The sequence below is a fragment of the Pinus tabuliformis genome, chromosome X, assembly GCF_031772625.1.
Source record: "Pinus tabuliformis cultivar Carrire ecotype Pingquan chromosome X, CPIR1, whole genome shotgun sequence".
In the NCBI taxonomy this organism is placed as follows: domain Eukaryota; kingdom Viridiplantae; phylum Streptophyta; class Pinopsida; order Pinales; family Pinaceae; genus Pinus; species Pinus tabuliformis.
This window is the reverse complement of record NC_142308.1, coordinates 202,921,744-202,941,050: the sequence shown is the minus strand read 5'-3', so window position 1 is coordinate 202,941,050 and position 19,307 is coordinate 202,921,744. Positions and strand designations below refer to the sequence as shown.

General features: G+C 38.8%; 1 protein-coding gene across 1 annotated transcript; it reads right to left on the bottom strand.

Annotated features, from left to right (window-relative positions):
• Positions 1–9,579: 9,579 nt before the first annotated feature.
• LOC149139085 (uncharacterized) lies at positions 9,580–10,315 on the bottom strand. The gene is made up of 2 exons (XM_089450588.1): positions 9,938–10,315; positions 9,580–9,783 (listed from the first exon to the last, which is right to left on the bottom strand). The coding sequence occupies exons 1-2, from the start codon at positions 10,313–10,315 to the stop codon at positions 9,580–9,582; spliced, it is 582 nt and encodes a 193-aa protein (XP_089306714.1).
• Positions 10,316–19,307: the final 8,992 nt, after the last annotated feature.

The window sequence follows — 19,307 nt, the reverse complement described above, 5'->3', positions numbered from 1 at the left end:
ATGAACCACTATACCTTAGCCTATTCCTAACGTATGTATGATACATATCGGAGCAAAGAGGTAAATCGGGTGATAAACTCATCCATGGTTTGCGGTCCAAGCTGCAGGTCGTCAAATTTTCTTGCTTTCTCATTGTAAAATCGTTTCGTCAAATATCTCTCCTTGAAGTATTTTTGGAACTTCTCCCAAGTTATACTTTGTTCACTCACCACTTGTACAATCTTGACCTCCTCCCACCACAAAGTGGCCTTCCCTTGCAGTTGGAAGATAGCCAACTGGGATTTTAGATTGTGATCGTACTCATATAATTGGAAGTATTTATTCATGTTAATAAGCCAGGCTTTGGCTGCTTCTTCGAACTCTCCATTGAAGTGTGGCAGTTTTATTTTCCAAAACTTCCCTTGCAATTCTATCAATTGCCTTTTTGATGTTGGATGCTCAGAGGCATTATCCGACTTCTCCTCTCGATTCTTTTCCCCACCTACTGTTCCTTCATGCTCCATGTGATAATCCTATTGTTCAAACATTCATTCCTGTTCATGGCTGGGAATTGTCTGGTGCTGATTCTGCTTATTAGACAAGCTCTTCATAATTTTTTACTATTCTAAGGTTAATCTTGCATTGTCCTCCTGTAAGTGGGCCATCTCACTCTTTAATTCTTGAACTGTTTCCAGTATTGCAAGATTTGTGTTACGAGCCTCCTCTCCTAACTGCACCCATATTTCAGGGTTATTTTCAGGAAATGTTGCAGGCCCTAGGCCAACCATATTCCTATGTGGCACACTTTCCATTCTTCTTATAAATTGTTGTTGTCTTGTTCCTCTGTACTTAACAAGTTAATAAATCAACAACAGTTAGAAATCCAAAAGAAAACAGTAACTAATTTATAGTTCATTTTCCAGAGGTCACATTTTTGTAACCTTGGCTCTGATACCACATGTCATAGCTCCATTTTAAATGCAATTAAAAATACCAACTTTAAAATAAAATAAAAATTAAAAGTAAAACATTATCATTACCTGACTATGTCAAACATTATAGTCTTACCTTTAACATGGTAATAATTTTCATGGGATTGTTTACATGACATGGATCATTGAATTTCAGTTGTACCACTAAGTTGACATTAAATGTAACACTGGCAGTCCACTACAGTCTCATTAAATAGTCATTCACACCAAATCTAGACACATCAGCTCGCGCATCGAGCTTATCACCCACCGATCATTTTGGCAATTAATCTTCTGCTCTGTCGAATTAATTGGCATTCCAGCTGTGTCAAGACTCCTCGGCATCCTTCATCACATCGACAGTGGTGGTTATGGGTTTGCAATCACATGGCTAGGTGCTATCCAGAAGGCTTTTACGTCTCTCTTGTTGGGTTATGCATTTCATTTGCGTCCTCTTCCCTTGGTGCCATGCTCGGCTGTCCTTCTCCTCTTGCTAGTTGCTCGGCCTGTAGCCTCTGAACACAATGCAGCTGGCATGTCTTAGAAGCAGTCGAGGGGCTTCTTGTCCATGGAGTTTGCGATAGCCATCCGATTACCGAGTGAGAGTTCCTCCTTTTTGTTTTCCGCTATGTTTTAATTGATTCCAAGCTTGTTTAATGTTACATCTAACTCACAACCCTTTACAGGTATGGTAGAAGTGGAACCACGGGTCACGAGCTGTAACAAAGGTGTGGCAGCTTCCTTACCTGGCTTGGGAGCTCGAGGGTTTCCAGGTAAGCTCTTTGGCATCCCTACCTGGGTTTTTGACCGTGAAGAGAAAGTTCCTCGAGTTCAAGTTTTTGGTTTTAGGTTTAATCATTCCAGGGAAGCTAGTTCGAGCCTCTGACCTAGAACTAAATGGAATTCCCTTATCACGATACTCACCAGTTCTCTTGTTACTCGGTGGAGGTCTTCTCTTTTGGTAATGTCGTGAACATATTTAAATTCGAGTCTTTCTAAGGTTAACGAAGGCTACGGCCGTGTATCTGAGCCTGCACTGTTGATTTGTTCAACTTTTAACTCTTGTCATGACCTGTTATGTTTTCTATTAAAGGACATAAACCGTTTAAATTTTCCATGATGTCGACTCATTGGCGGATTTAATTTCCTTGAGAGATGACTATATAATCATTTCCTCTTCTCATGGATAATGATTACATATGCTCTTTCCGGTTATGTTAACGACACCACTATTTTTCCAGTTCGTTTGTACAGTTTCATGGAAATTGATTGTTCTAAGTGCATATATGCTCTTTCCCAATTGTGTTAATGACTCTGCTATTTTCCCAATTTGTCTGTAAAATTTTACATGGAATTAGATTGTTCTAAGTGCATTTGTCTGCCATTTTAATATTCATGTTTAAATTTGTTGTAGCAATTCTCAGCTTAAGTTTGGGTTCAATTATTCTTTTTGTGAAAATGAATAGAGCATCATGTCTCCTCTGCCATGGTCATGATTCTTGAAAATACAAGAATCTAGGCGCGAGTGTAAACACTGTTAATATTTGCTATTTAGGGCCTCGTTTCCTGTGAAAGGGTTTTCAAGAAGGCTCTACAGGGTTCTAGAATAGTAATTTCGTGGTCTCTACCTGAGATAACACCACCCATTCAGCTATAGGAGTAGGCCCTGTTATAGTTTTCGGTAGCTTGTTCCCTGTTTCTGGTTCGAGCTTGCTGATAGCTTCACACAGGTATTAATGCTTGTCTCATCTTGCTACACTAGCAACTTCAGTAATTTCCTCCGGTACTTAATTTACTTGGTTCTTAGTTCACACGGGTCTAGAATTTACATGGGTTATTAACTTTATGTTGGTTCTTATTTTACACAAAATTTCCTTAAATTAAGTCTATGCATGCTCTTATATTACTCAGGATTCTTAAGTTAGGTTTATACATGTATCTATTTTACATAGAACTCTTAAAGGTCTTCTACCAGTTTGAACATACCTATCCACTGCTCTGTTAACAATATATAACTGCTTGCACAGACGCTATTGCTATAGTTAGTGCCAGTCGGACAAAACTAACCTGTTCTGGTCAGTTTGTCCTTCTCTACTGTGTTTGTTCACAGTAAATAAATTAATTTGTGCTATCCAGTTAATTCTATGGTACTTCTACATTAATGATTTTCCATATAAAAGGTATCTGTTGACACCTAATCCTCTGCGGTTGGGTGAACCTGGAATGTGAACATTCATCAAAAGATGAACTGAGCAGTCACATTCTTGTATATAACAATAGCTACCTAATGTAATAAATCGAATCAATTTTTCTGAGTTTTCTGCCAAACTGGAGTTACTCCTGGCCTGACATGGTATTAGATCCAGTTCTAAAAATAGTTGTAACTCCCTTCATCTCTGCCACTGCCTCTGTCTTGAGCGCTGCCACTGCCTCTGTCCTGAAATAGCCTGCCACTGCCTCAGTCCTGAGTGCTGCTCTACCTCTGTCGATGGCCTGACATGCCCAGAGATGCGTTGGTGCCTCTATGCAGACCTGTCCAAGCTCATTTCGCTCTCACGTGACCGAGTTGCGAATTCTCTCATACACCCAACGCCCATGCCCTTGGCCAAGGAATAACCCTGTATTACGAAATTGTGCGACCCGTTGACAGTGTTGGTAACTGATCTCGAGCTCGAAGGCGAGCCATCGCTGTTCTCAGGGATTCCATCCTGCATTATCGACGGAAATCTAGAGCCGAACCATGGTGACTTGTAAATTCCTTCGAACTTACACATGATTGCTTCAAGCGTTTGTATATTTCAGATTCTGAGTACGCGGGCTTAAATGTGAAGTCAAGGTATAATCGTCCGCATCGTAGACAGTACTTCATTTAATTTAATTTCTTTGACGTATTGGTGAAGGCTTTCGGGAAACAGAGCATAGCTATCGCCAGTGGAAGTGAGAGTTCCAGAACGGAGAAGCCTCCTTGTACACCGCTGAAAACTGGACAGAATCCTTTCTTTCCCATGTGGGCTGCAACGCAAGTCTTGAAAGTTTAAATAAATTCTCAGTGCTGACGGCAAGGTCACAACGTTTTGAATGCGTAGACGTATTAACGTTTGAGTGTTGAATGCGCAGTGGTATTATCGTTTTGAGTTTTGAATGCGTTTGAATTATTAGACATTGTTTAACGTTTTCCCATTGAACTGTGGCTTGAATGTTGTATATGCCTTGTTGATGATTGACCAGCATATATATATATATATATATATATATATATATATATATATATATATATATATATATATATATATATATATATATATATATATATATATATATATATATATATATATATATATATATATATATATATATATATATATATATATATATATATATATATATATATATATATTGACCAGCGTTTGAGTTTTGAATGCGTTTTGGACGCTGTTTGAATAGTTTGTAGATATGGAATATGGTGGATATATTATATGAGGATCCTTGGAGGGATTTGAAGAAACAGTACATAAAAGTATTTGAAATCTTTTTGCCCTTTTGAGTACAATTTCACTGTATATCAGCAGAAGTACTTTTTTCTATCAGCAGAAGTTTTTTTTTTTTACAGAATGCATTCAATCATCTCTATGGTAGGAATAGTTCTCACTGGAAAGGAGAACTATCCTGAATGGTCCCGGATGATAAAATACACCCTCATATTCAATGAGTTGTGGAAAGGAGTGTGTGTCGGAGAAGGAGACAATGACCCAGTGCAGCCTACCTCAGAGAAAGAACTCGTAATTTGGGAAAACAAGAACAACAAAGCTTATGCATTAATCGCAGCATCTGTAAATGAAGAGTTGAGTCGCCATATTTCATCATATTGAACTGCCTTTGAAGCTTTACAAAATCTGAAAGAACTCTATGACTCACATTCTGCACTTGAAGTAGTCCAACTCATGATTAAATTGTTCACTCTTGAACTGCAAAATAATGATCCTCTTGCTCTTGCATCTGAAGTAAAGTCTATAATGCATGATATCAAATCCACTAAGGTTGAATTGGATATTCCTCTTATTTCTTTTCTCAAGGCACTTTATCCTACTTACTCCAACTATCTTGAGTCATTGCAAGCAAATGGAAATCTTAAAGATATAACCTTTGAATCTCTTGTGAAAAAGTTTGCTGAAAGAGAGAAAGCTTTCAGAAAGAAGACAACCCCTGAATCTTCTGAAGAGACTGTGTGCCTTGCTCATAAAGAAAAGCATCCTGCTCAAGACTCTATAAGAGGAAGAGGTGGACGAAGAGGAAGAGGAAGATATTTCAGAGGTAGGGGGGGCAGACATTCTCAAGGAGAAAAGGCAGATCTGCATTGCATTCGCTGCAAACGAAATGGATCACATGATGCTTCTACATGCAAGCTACCATGGGACAAAATTGAGCAGAAAAGAAACCAGCAGAAAGGTAAAACTAATGATACAGACAAAGGTAAAGCACCTGAATCTGCTCACTATATTCAGGCACAATGTAACATTGGAGTAGATGAAGATTTGTTTAATGCTTCACTTGCTTCTTCGAAAAATGATTGGTTGCTTGATTCAGGAGCAACCTGTCATATGACTCATAGAAAAGATTTTTTTGAAGATTTCACTGACAATGTTGATGGAGCAGTATACTTTGCAGATCAGTCAAAAATCAAGCCATCAGGGCTTGGCACAATCAGGCTTAAACTGCCTGGTCTTCCAGACTTTCTTTTGGATCATGTTCTATATCTCCCACAGCTCAAGAGAAACTTGTTGTCCTTGGTCCACCTCCGCCAGCAAGGTCACTCCATTCATATGTTTGATGGAAAGCTTGAGGTAAGAAAAGAATCTGACCACTCACTTGTCATGAGGGGAATAGAAGAAGAAAGACTTCTCAAACTGCAAGGAACCTTTGCTCATGCACAACATTTCTCATCATGAAGAAGGTACACTTCCATCAAGTTTATTATGGCATTCTAGATTTGGACATTTAAACTATGACAGTCTCCACTTATTGAAGAAAAATGGTGTTGCTGGTTTGCCTACAATTCCTAGGAAACATAAGCAATGTGATGCTTGCATTCTAGGAAAGCATAGCAAATAGTCTTTTCATGATTAACATTCAAGAGCACATAGGAAGCTTGAACTCATTCATTCAGATTTATGTGGTCCAATGCCTGTTCCTTCTACAAATGGAAATAAATATATCATGACATTTATTGATGATTACACCAGAATGTGTTGGGTTTATTTATTGAAGAACAAATCTGATGCTTTTCAAACATTCAAGAATTTTCATAAATGGATTGAAAATGATGCACAATCTCATATTGGGTCTATTCGCACTGATAATGGAAAAGAATATACATCAAATGAATTTGAACACTATCTTCGCCAACATGGGATCAAACATCAAACAATTGTGCCTTATAATCCCCAATAGAATGGTGTAGCTGAAAGAATGAATAGAACAATCTTGAATATGGTATGATCCATGCTTTTCTTCAAAAATGTAAAGATAATGTTTTGGGTTGATGCTGTTCTATGTGCTGCATATATAAAGAATAGATGTCCATCTAATGCTATAAGAAACAAGACTCCTTATGAATTGTGGTATGGACATGTTCCTTCGGTAAAACATCTCAGGATCTTTGGTTCCACCTGTTATGCTTTGATACCAAAGGTACATAGAAACAAACTTGGTGCTAGAAGTGGTAAGTGTATCTTCCTGGGGTATTCAAACACCTCTAAAGCATACCGCCTCTATGATGAAGTAAATAAAAAGTTTGTTGTATCTAGAGATGTCATTTTTCTTGAATCATCCAAATCTAACAATGTTGTTGAGCGGCAACTTGATCACTTGGATAGATTCGCAAAAATGAAATCATTTCAAGAATTTGATAATCAGATTCCACATCTTGAAGGGGGGATTCCTATACTAGAACAGCATGTGGAATCTTCTTCTGAAGAACAATCTCCTCTGCATGAAACTCCAACAACGGATGATGCTTTAAGTGATGTAATTGATAGAATTGGGAGACTCAATCTTGATTCAGTCCCAACTCAATCAACAGAGCAGCCTGGACCATCTTAGAAAGGTCCCCCAAAGTGGTTGACAAAGACACTTGAAAGTGTTCCTCCTGATGAAATTGGAAAAACAGGAACCAGAAATTCAAACCGACAAGATGGAGGTGATGTAGATGACTCTAATTCACCTGTTGATATGGATGTTACTTATGATTGTGAATTGAACTTGTCTACAGATTTTGAACCAACTTCCTTAAAGAAGCTGCTTCTCATGATGAATGGAAAGAAGAAATGCAAAAGGAGTATGATGCCCTAATAAAGAATGGCACTTGGAAGCTGGTTGATCCTCCATTTAGAACCAAACCAATTGGCTGCAAGTGGGTCTACAAGAACAAATACAAAGCTGATGGCTCACTTGACAAGCACAAAGCTAGGCTTGTGGAAAAAGGTTTTGCACAGAAGGAAGGGGTCAATTATGAGGAAACTTTTGCCCCCATAGCAAAATGGGCCACCATCCTGACACTCTTTGCACTAACAGCTCAGAACGGTTGGAAAGTCCATCAAATGGATGTAAAATCTGCATTCTTGAATGGAGATCTAAAAGAGAATGTTTTTATGTCCCAGCCTGAAGGATTTGCTGTGAAAGGACATGAACAAAAAGTATGCAAACTTGTGAAGTCCTTGTATGGCCTCAAACAAGCACCGCGAGCCTGGTATGAAAAACTAACTGAGAATCTTCTGAAACTCAACTTCAATCATTTTGATCTTGATGATGCAACTTTATTTGTCAAGAAATTTGGCAAAACAGTTGTATATCTTGTGGTATATGTAGATGATCTTTTAATGATAGGGAACAATGAAAGCTACATTGCATCCATAAAGAAGGAATTGGGGAAAAGTTTTGAAATGACTGATTTGGGCTATGTTCATTACTATCTTGGCATTGAAGTAACCCAACATCCAAAATCCATATTTCTTTCTCAAAAGAAATACATTGGAGATTTGTTAAACAGATTTGGCATGACAGAGTGCAATCCTCTTTCTACTCCAATGGAACAAAACTTAAAGCTCACATCTATTGAAGGAAAGGAATTTGAGGATGCAACAAAGTATAGACAGCTTGTAGGAAGTCTCATCTACCTCACTACTACCAGATCAGACATTTCATTTGCTGTTGGAATCCTCTCCAGGTTTATGCAAAAGCCTTGTGAGGGACATTGGTCTGCTGCAAAAAGAGTTCTAAGGTACTTGAAGGGAACTCAAGACCTTGGAATCAAGTATACACAGGTGAACGACTTCAGCTTGATTGGATACTCTGATTCAGACTTCGATGGAGACAAAGAAAGTGGGGTATCTACTTCAGGATATGCTATGAGTCTTGGATTAGGAGCTGTCTCTTGGAGATCACACAAACAATCAGTTCCAGCAGATTCCACAACAGAAGCAGAATACGTGGCAGCAGCTGAAGCAACGAAAGAAATTGTGTGGCTCAGGAAAATTCTTAAAGATTTGCAGGTAAAACAAGTACAATCAACTCCACTCATGATTGACAACACCTCTGCAATAAAGTTGGCCAAGAATCCAAAGTTCCATGATCGTACAAAGCACATCAATACTAAATATCATCTGATCTGACATCATGTTGAGGCCAAAACAATCCATCTCTGTCATTGTTCCACAAATGAGCAAATTGCAGACATCTTCACCAAAGCGCTTGGAAGAGAAAAGCTTGAAAGATTCAGAATGATGCTTGGACTCACCAACATCCCTTCAGATTAAGGGGGGGAATGTTGACACCTAATCCTCTACAGTTGGGTGAACCTGGAATGTGAACAGTCATCAGAAGATGAACTGAGCAGTCACATTCTTGTATATAACAATAGCTACCTAATGTAATAAATCGAATCAGTTTTTCTGAGTTTTCTGCCAAACTGGAGTTACTCCTGGCCTGACAGTATCCATTCCACGTACAATTATAAACCCTTATAAACCCTGTTGACAATGAAATGTCAGATAATTTATATGTTTGGGAGCTCGCTCCCTCTACAACACTCATAATTAATCAAAACACAACAGTATGTGTCACAGTGTGGTTATCGAAGGTACTGCTTACCTGTATTTCCTGAGCATTAGATCCCAACGATCTCAATCACCTTTTCATGCTCTGTTTGTCATCCTCCCGACCATGAGATTCGTCTTCAAGACCAAATCTCCCCCAATCCCGCTTTCAAGACTACTGTCTTCAGCAAGTTTCGCACATAGTGCTAATGCTATCTGGTCATCACCAGACTTAGCATTCCTTTTTCCTTTTTTTTCCCGTCTGACCTTACAGCATGGTTTTTTCCTCCCCCCACCCCCTTTTCCTTCGAGTGTTTTCAGTTAGGGGAGATAGTTAGGGTTTTTATGGGCAACTTCCTCTTTCCAACTTCTTTATGAGAAGTTACAAAATCTATTATTACTCAATCATTTTCTAACTTCAGAAATTAGCAATATTATCAATCCAAGTAGAAATAACAATATTATCCAGTTTGTTTTCTTACAGTGGTAAATAAAATATTTACAGCTTTTCTGGGAACATTACATCTTCCCCCCTGAAATCAAACATCATCCCGATGTTTTCCAGCCTCAAACAGCTTTGGATAAGCTTCTTTCATGAGTTGTTCATCCTCCCAGGTGGTATCATCTGGTCCAAAGTGCTGCCATAACACTTTAACCTGGATGATGGCTCGTTTTTGCAGCATTACTTCTCTCCATTCGAGAATACTCAACAGCTCAACCAAGAATTCTCCTTTCGGTTTGACCTGGAACAGTAGATTAAAGTCAGTTTTTCTTTAACATTGCAATTAACTAGCCTACTTAAGATTCTTCTTTACCTGTACATATTTCCAACAAACTATGTGCTTAGGATCATAAACATATTTTTTTTAATACTGACACATGGAAGACATTTTGGACCTGAATATGGCTTGGTACAGTGAGCTCGTATGCCACTGGTCTAACCCTCGCCAAGATTTGAAATGGTCCACAAAATCGAGGTGCCAGCTTCGTGCACCCACTCCATTGGAAGACATTGTGGACCCAAATATGGCTTGGTACGGTGAGCTGGTATGCCACTGGCCTAACCCTTGCCAAGATTTGAAATGGTCCACAAAACCGAGGTGCCAGCTTTGTGCACCCACTCCATTGTAGCGTATTCCTTTTTGCTCGAATCCTCACATACACATCATCCCCTAATTGATACTCTTTAAAATTCAACTTCTTATTGGCAAAACTCTTTTGCTTATCATGGGATGCCTTCAAATTGGATCCTACCTTCTTGACCATTTCCTCCATCTCTTTTAACATTTCGTGCCCCAGCATTAACTTGTCCTATAGTCCCCCCCAGCCAAAGGGTGTGTGACATTTACATCTGTACAAAACTTCAAATGGGCTCATCTGCAAGAAATTATGATAACTCTTGTTATACACAATTTCGACCAAGTGCAGATAGTCCTCCCACTTAGATGGTTGTTGCATTACATATGAACTCGGCATATCTTCTACTACTTGATTCACCAGTTCGGTTTGTCCGTCTGTTTGGGGATGATAGCAGTACCAAAGTTTAACTGAGTCCCTAACACCCCAAATAGAGTTTTCTAGAAGGTTGAGGTAAATTTCATATCACGGTCAGAAATTATAGTTTTTGGTAGCCCATGCAGCCTGAAAATATTTTGCATAAAAATTTGGGCAATCTGTACTACTTTGTAAGTGGATTGTACTGGTATAAAATGAGCTGATTTGCTTAATTTGTCCACCACCACCATGATGGAATCGTTGTTTCTTTTTGACTTGGGTAATCTTGTTATGAAATCCATAGAGATGGTTTCCCATTTCCACTCTGGAATTGGTAGTGGATGCAGTAACCCAATAGGGTGCTAATGTTCTTCTTTAACCTGTTGCCATTCTAGGCAATGTGACAAATATTATTCTACATCTTGTTTCATGTCCGGCCAATAATACTCCTTCCGGAGTGCGGTAATCAACTTTTGATACCCTGGGTGAGCAGCATAAGAACTTCTATGAAATTCATCTAAAATCAAGCTTTTAATGTAATTTTGGTAGGCACATACATCCTTTCTTTATAATTCAGCATGCCAGTAGCATCCATAGTGTATCCTTACTGATTTTCTTTACTGGTTGGATTCTGAACTTGCTGTCCTATTTGATGATATTTTGAATCTTGTTCTGCTTCCTTTTTAATCATTTCTTCGAAGGTAGACCTCCCCTTGCTAGAAGAAATTTCATAAAGACAATGTACCTTTCAACTTAAAGCATCCGCTACCTAGTTCTCTTTCCCTTTCAGATGCTTAATCTCGAAGTCAAAGCCACTTAGTAAATCCACCCACCATGCCTACCTAGCATTTAAGGTAGGGTGATTGAAATAACTAGTCAAGCTGTGATGGTCTGTCATCAAAAGAAACTTTTTACCCATAAGGTAGTGGTGCCACATCTTTAAGGCGTGAATAACAACTACCAACTCCAGATCATAGGTGAAATATTTTTTCTCATGTTTGTTTAATTTCCTGGACTCATAGGCGATTACCTTACCTTCTTGCATCAGTACCCCTCGTACCCCTTCCTTACTCACATCTGTGCACACCACGTAGTCCTTACCTGGATCTATTATGCTTAATATAGGTGTTGTAGTGAGCAGATGCTTGAGTTGTTCAAAACCTTTTTGGCATTCTGCAGTCCATTTAAAAGTTTTCCCTTTCTTTTGTAGTGAGGTGATAAGATAGGCCACTCTAGAGAATCCTTCCACAAACCGTCGGTAATAACTCGCTAATCCCATAAATGATATTATATTCACTACGTCCTTCGGTACTGGACATTCCATTATGGTCTCTATCTTCTCGGGTCCACCGTGATTCCTTCCTCAGTGATAATATGTCCTAAGTACTGAATTTGTTCCTTAAATAATTCACACTTGCTATACTTGGCGTATAATTGATGTTTCGAGAGGGTTTGCATCATCAATTTGAGGTGTTCCTTGTGCTCCTCAATATTCCGAGAATATATCAGTATATCGTCAATAAATATTTAGATTTATCTAAATACTAATGAAATATGCTATTCATTAAACACATAAAGGTCGCAGGAGAATTGGTTAACCCAAAGGGTAATACCAAAAACTCATAGTGTCCATAGCAGGTCCTAAAAGCAGTTTTGGCTATATCCTCCTCTCTAATTCTGATCTGGTGATATCCCGATCGTAAGTCAATTTTTGAAAATATGGTTGCCCCTTTTACTTGGTCAAATAGTTCGTCAATCTAGGGAAATGGGTACTTGTTCTTAATTGTTAACTTATTCAGTTGACGGTAGACCATGCACATTCGAAGGTGTCCATCCTTCTTTTTGATAAACAGCACGGGGGCTCCCCAAGGTGACATGCTAGGGCAGATGTAATTTTTATCCAACAATTCCTGCAATTGCATTTTCAGTTCTGTGAGTTCTGGTGTGCTCATATGATAAGGGGCTCGAGACACCAGAGCTGCTCCTAGCACCAATTCAATAGTAAAATCTATGTCTCTTTTGGGTGGCAGTCCTGGTATCTCTTCCGGGAATACATCTGCAAATTCTTGAACAACTGGAATACTATCCAAGGTGGTTGTCTTGTCCTTTGAGTTGGCATACCCAACCTGAATAGCATAAACCTGACACCCTTTCCTGATACACTTTGCCAGTTGAGAGGCGGTTATTGGCCGAACCTGCACGGGCCTCAGGATGCCTTGCATCTCCCGCCCTTCTCCCAGCTCATTCTTGTAGTAGATAGTTTTCGTTTTACAGTTTATAATGGACCAACATTTTTTCAACCAATCCATGCCTATCAACACGTCATATGATCCAAGGGGAAGTATGTTTAGATCTGCCATCAAAGGCTGACCTGCTATTTCCAGAGGGTAGTTATTGACCTTGGCCAACACTCGTCTCCTTGCCCCTGTTGCCAGTTGTACTAGCCAAGGGTTATTGAACTTCACAGGCTATAATTTACATTGTTCCACAACCTTAGGACTAACATAACTTAATGTAGCTCCAAGATCAATTAAAACAGACACAGTATGATTAAAAATATTACCCTCAAACTCCACCATAGTCGGCTGGTATTATGCCTGACGATCTTCTAGAGTAGCATTAATTTTCGGAATGCTCCGGGCTACATCGCCTACTGTTGATGTTTCGTGGATTTACGAAACCTGATCAGTGCCTTTATGATGAGGATAGTTTTTAACGTAATGTGGCCCCCCACATCCCCAGCATTGTACTGGGGGTCTCGCTGTTGCCTCATTATCAAGTCTACAGTTTGCTCGCTGATTCTCGATTCAGATGGCGACTTAATTCTTAGCTGGTTTTTATGTAGATTTCTGTTTTTTGGCCCCTGGGAAACCCTCTACCAGTGCTGCCTCGATTTCCCCTATTAGCCATAGCAATCTTATTACCTTTCTTGTCAGCCTAGTTCCTGCCCAAAATTTCACCCTTCTACTTGCTTTGCTAGTAGCATATCATGTCCTTTCGTATAACCTCGTCTATCATTTTTGGGTTATCGAACTCAATTCTCTCCCTCATTGCCACCAGTAAATTGCTGACAAACCGTTGTACCTTAGCCTTTTCCTAACGTATGTATCCAGTACATATCGGAGCAAAGAGGTAAATCGGGTGATAAACTCATCCATGGTTTGCTGTCCAAGCTGCAGGTCACAAAATTCTCTTGCTTTCTCATCGTAAAATCATTCCGTCAAATATCTCTCCTTGAAGTATTTTTGGAACTTCTCCAAAGTAATACTTTGTTCACTCACCCCTTGTACAATCTTAACCTCCTCCCACCACAAAGTGGCCTTCCCTTGCAGTTGGAAGATAGCCAACTGGGATTTTAGATTGTGATCGTACTCATATAATTGGAAGTATTTATTCATGTTAATAAGCCAGGCTTCGGCTGCTTCTTCCAACTCTCCATTGAAGTGTGGCAATTTTATTTTCTGAAACTCCCCTTGCAATTCTATCCGTTGCCTTTTTGATGTTGGGTGCTCAGAGGCATTATCTGACTTCTCCTCTCGATTCTCTTCCCCACCTATTGTTCCTTCATGCTCCATGTGATAATCTTGTTCTTCAAACATTCGTTCTTGTTCAAGGCTGGGAATTGTCTAGCATTGATTCTGCTTATCAGACAGGCTCTTCATAATTTTTTTCCTATTCCAGGGTGAATCTTGCATTGTCCTCCCGTAAGTGGGCCATCTCACTCTTTAATTCCTAAACTGTTTCCAGTATTGAAAGATTTGAGTTACGAGCCTCCTCTCCTAACTGCACCCATATTTCTGGGTTACTTTCAGGAAATGTTGCAGGCCCTAGGCTAGCCATATTCCTATGTGGCACACTATCCATTCTTCTTATAAATTGTTGTTGTCCCGTTCCTCTGTACTTAACAAGTTAATAAATCAACAACAGTTAGAAATCCAAAAGAAAACAGTAACTAATTTACAATTCATTTGCCAAAGGTCAGAGTTTTGTAACCTTGGCTCTGATACCACATGTCATAGCTCCATTTCAAATGCAATTAAAAATACCGTCTTAAAAAAAAAAAAAAAAATTTAAAGTAAAACATTATCATTACCCAACTATGTCAAACATTATAGTCTTACCTTTAACATGGTAATAATTTTCATGGGATTGTTTACATAACACGGATCATTGAATTTCAACTGTACCACTAAGTTGACGTTAAATGTAACACTCATAGTCCACTACAGTCTCATTAAATAGTCATTCACACCAAATCTGGAGACATCAGCTTGTGCATCGAGCTTATCACCCACCGGTCATTTTAGCAACTAATCCTTTGCTCTGTCGAGTTAATTGGCATTGCAGCCACATCAGGACTCCTTGGGATCCTTCGTCGCATCGACGGTGGTGGTTATGGGTTTTCAATCGCATGGCTAGGCACTATCCAGAAGGCTTTTACGTCTCTCTTGTTGTGTTATGCATTTCATTTGCATCCTCCTCCCTTGGCGCCATGCTCAGCAGTCCTTCTCCTCTTGCGGGTTGCTCAGCCTGTAGCCTTTGAACACAATGTAGCTAGCATGTCTCAAAAGCAGCCGAGGGGTTTCTTGTCCATGGAATTTGTGATAACCATCCAGTTACCAGGTGAGAGTTCCTCCTTTGTGTTTTCCGCTGTGTTTTAATTGATTCCAAGCTTGTATAATGTTACATCTGACTCACAACCCTTTGCAGGTATGGTAGAAGTGGAACCGCAGGTCACGAGCTGTAATGAAGGTGTGGCAGCTTTCTTACCTAGCTTGGGAGCTCAAGGGTTTCTGGGTAAGCTCTTTGGCATCCCTGCCTGGGTTTTTGACCATGAAGAGAAGGTTCCTCAGGTTCAAGTTTGCGGTTTTAGATTTAATCATTCTAGGGAAGCTAGTTCGAGCTTTTGACCTGGAACTAAATGGAATTCCCTTATCAGGCTACTCACCAGTTCTCTTGTTACCTGATGGAGGTCTTATCTTTTGGTAATGTCATGAACATATTTAAATTCGAGTCTGTCCAAGGTTAATGAAGGCTATGGCCCTGTATCTAAGGTTGCATTGTAGATTTGTTCAACTTTTAACTCTTGTCATGACCTGTTATGTTTTGTATTAAAGGACATAAATCGTTTAACTTTTCCATGATGCTGACTCATTAGGGATTTAATTTCCTTGAGACATGACTGTATAATCATTTCTTCTTCTCATGGCTAATGATTACATATGCTCTTTCCGATTATGTTAATGACACTGCTATTTTTCCAGTTCGTCTGTACAGTTTTCATGGAAATTGATTGTTCTGAGTGCATATATGTTGTTTCACAATTGTGTTAACAGCTCTGCTATTTTCCTAGTTTGTTTGTACAATTTTACATGGAATTAGATTGTTCTAAGTGCATTTGTCCACCATTTTAATATTCATGTTCAAATTTGTTGTAGCAGTTCTGAGCTTAAGTTTGGGTTCAATTATTCTTTTTGCTGAAATGAATAGAGCATCATGTCTCCTCTACCATGGTCATGATTCTTGAAGCTACAACAATCTAGGTGCAAGCGTAAACACTGTTAATATTTTCTATTTAGGTCTCGTTTCCTGTGAAAGGGTTTTCAGGAAGGCTCTACAGGGTTCTAGACTAGTAATTTCGTGGTCTCTACCTGAGATAACACCACCCATTCAGCTATAGGAGTAGGCCCTGTTATAGTTTTCGGTAGCTTGTTCCCTATTTCTGGTTCGAGCTTGTTGATAGCTTCACAGAGGGATTAATGCTTGTCTCATCTTGATACACTAGCAACTTCAGTAATTTCCTCCGGTACTTATTTTACAATTTAACTAAAAAAATTGATGAGAGCACTTTTCCCCTCGAAATCTCATCCTCGATCAAAACCTTATAACAAGTAACCACTTTCCCTCATGATATGCATGGAATCATGACTGTACCAACCTGCTTTTAACAAGTCTTTAATTCACCCCTGTGCCTATTCCTAACTTTTGCTTCCCATACATCCACTCATTCGTTGCCTTCTCACTCCTTTTGGAATCCTTTATGGATCAAACATAGGGAGTTTCGTTGCATAACAATTTGGAATTTAATTCCTCCATGACACAAAAAGCACAACTTTTTGTATGTAAAACAATCCTCATGATCGCTCTTAGCACATTGATTTTTGAAACACGTGAACAATCTTGTAAAACTGAACTTCACTCAAGGGAAAAGGAATGGATCTAAACTCTTTTTCAGCAACTCTGGTCCCCAAATAATGAACAATGTGGGGAATAAATCTATCAACTATAGTTGTCTTTGCGCTCACATGACAACATTTGAAGTTAATTTGATTGCCATTTGTCGTAATCTTTTATTTTATAGTTTTGTAATTGCTTTTGGTAAAAAATGCATTGACTTCCAATTAATCTATAGTTATTATTTAAATATTTAAAATACTGTTTACTTTAAATATATATTTTTTAATTTATAAAATTTGGAATTTTTTTAATTTAATAATGTGACAATTTTATCTAGTTTTACTTTATTTGGAATTTAAAACTAATAAAAAATTATAAAAAAATAAGGTAAAGTGAGATTTGAGTTTTTTGTGGATTTTTTACTAGAATTTCTTGCCAAATTTAAATTTGGGTTGTTTAAACTATTCTTTTTTGCTTATATGTATGGATTTAGCAAAAAAATTATGTAAGTTCCCTCTCAATTTTGTCAAATTCTAGCTAGCCCATCAAAGGGAAACAATTATTTTTGTAATCAACATTTGTGTAGCCCTCGCTTGAACTAGTCAAGGAAAAGTTGTGTAATCTTATGAAGCTGAACATGTGTTTTTGGGTCAGCTTCCCAACAGGGTGACCCATAACACTAGGAATAACAGTTTGTATATTATTGTCCTCGTAATATAAAGTTGAACTTTTACAACAACAAAAAAATAAACCTATGTAGATTAAATTAATAAAATTTAATAAATTAACATAATTTTATAATTCCCCACTAGCGGTGATGAATGAGGCCATATTAGTGCTAGTCCGGCATGTTAATTCCCATCCCACATGGTGGTAGGATGATGAGACATGGTGAGCTAACACGTCCTCAGGTTCTGCACATGAAAATTATCGAGGCATTGAGGGTTACTTGGTCATGGGTTTAATCAACTTTGGGCATTATTTTCAATTGTGAGATGAGCGAAAGGTCTGCCCAAGGTTCTATGAGTGTGCATTTTACAAGGTGTTGTTCCAAGCTTCCCTCCAGACCAATATTCAATTGGGGTAGTTTTTTTGTGTTAGCGAGTGTGGAATATATGGTTTCTAGGGGTAGAATTCAATGATATTCCCATAATAAGGGTAGAATTCAATGATATTCCCATAATTTGGGTCCTAGATCCTTCTCCTTGTCTGATTCAGGCTAATATAGGAAGGGATGAGAATTGGCAAGTAATTTAGAGTTCTTGGCAACTCATCTTTGTCAAATTATGGTTTCTTTGCACTATGAAGGTTAAGTGGAGACCTCAGTGGCCCAATTTTCAGAGCCTTGCCACTATGGGGAGGGTCTGGCGTCTTTCTTTTTGTTATATATTGATTTGGTAGGGGTGGATTTTTTTCTCGGGTTCCTACTTGGCAAGTGCTAGTGTGTGGTCTCATTTCTTCTCCTTAGTTTGGAATTGGGGTGGTGGGGAATTCTATCCTCTATTAGGTTAGACTTTTTCTTGAATGGAACTAGGCTTTGTTGTAGTTTTTGTTCGGGCTCGTTAGGAGGAGCAGATTGTCCTACTAACTTGGGTCTGTGGGAGGGTTGGTTGGGTTCCAACGGCTCAAAGTTGGGCCTTCTTTCAACTGTTAATTGTCTAGAATGTGGTGCAATTGGTAGTGGACCCCTTTGAGTAGTTCGGTTATTTCTTGTGTGTGCTTGAGTCCCTAGTGGTGGTTGGCTCCTAGGCATTGGAACACCCACCTTTATTCCACTGTCTTTGCATAGCAATACAAGGAAAGTCGGTTCTCCCCAATCCCATAAGGTAAAATTATGGTTTTTCTAGGGAGTGGTTTGGTCTATGAGTTTTTACTATTTGGTGGTTGAAGTGTTCAGTGTCGGGGTTGTCATTTTTATGTTGCGTCAACAAGACCGCCTAGGTTGTGGGGTTGGGCAACATGGCCACGATAATCGCCCAAAAACCAAGCCTTCAATTGATGAGGGGGACATTGACCAATCATCAGGAGACTCCTCCGAGCGTGTAGATTTACCTCCACCTTTTAACTCATTAGAGGCCCAAATTTGAGTTATCCATGAAAGTATGGAACAATACGCTCAAAAATGACACGATGACCACAACGACGTGATTAGTTCCTCAACGACTTCCATTGCAATTAGTAGTATATCATGCACCACCAAGAGTGCCTCTATAGAGGCCATAAATGCATTCAGGACAGAATTGATAACCTTGAGGGATGCATGACACAAATGGAGTCTTATGTGCTTGATTTTTTCCACCACCAAGGTGAGGGTAACAATGTAGCTTCAGATTCGAACAATGCTCAAGAATGACGAAGAGGATTGTTTGTTTTCTATATTTTGATTAGGTTTGAATTTATGGACTATTGATATATGTACTAGTAGTTTTGTTTTGTTGTTATCCTGAACTTTCGTTTGTTTTTGCTAGCTAACAAATCCAATCATAGTGAGGCTACAACATTTTTGATAAATCTGCTAAAACGATGTAATCTATTTATGAATTAATGAAAATGGTTGATATATATATTTAAAAATCATTAAATATATACTTAATTG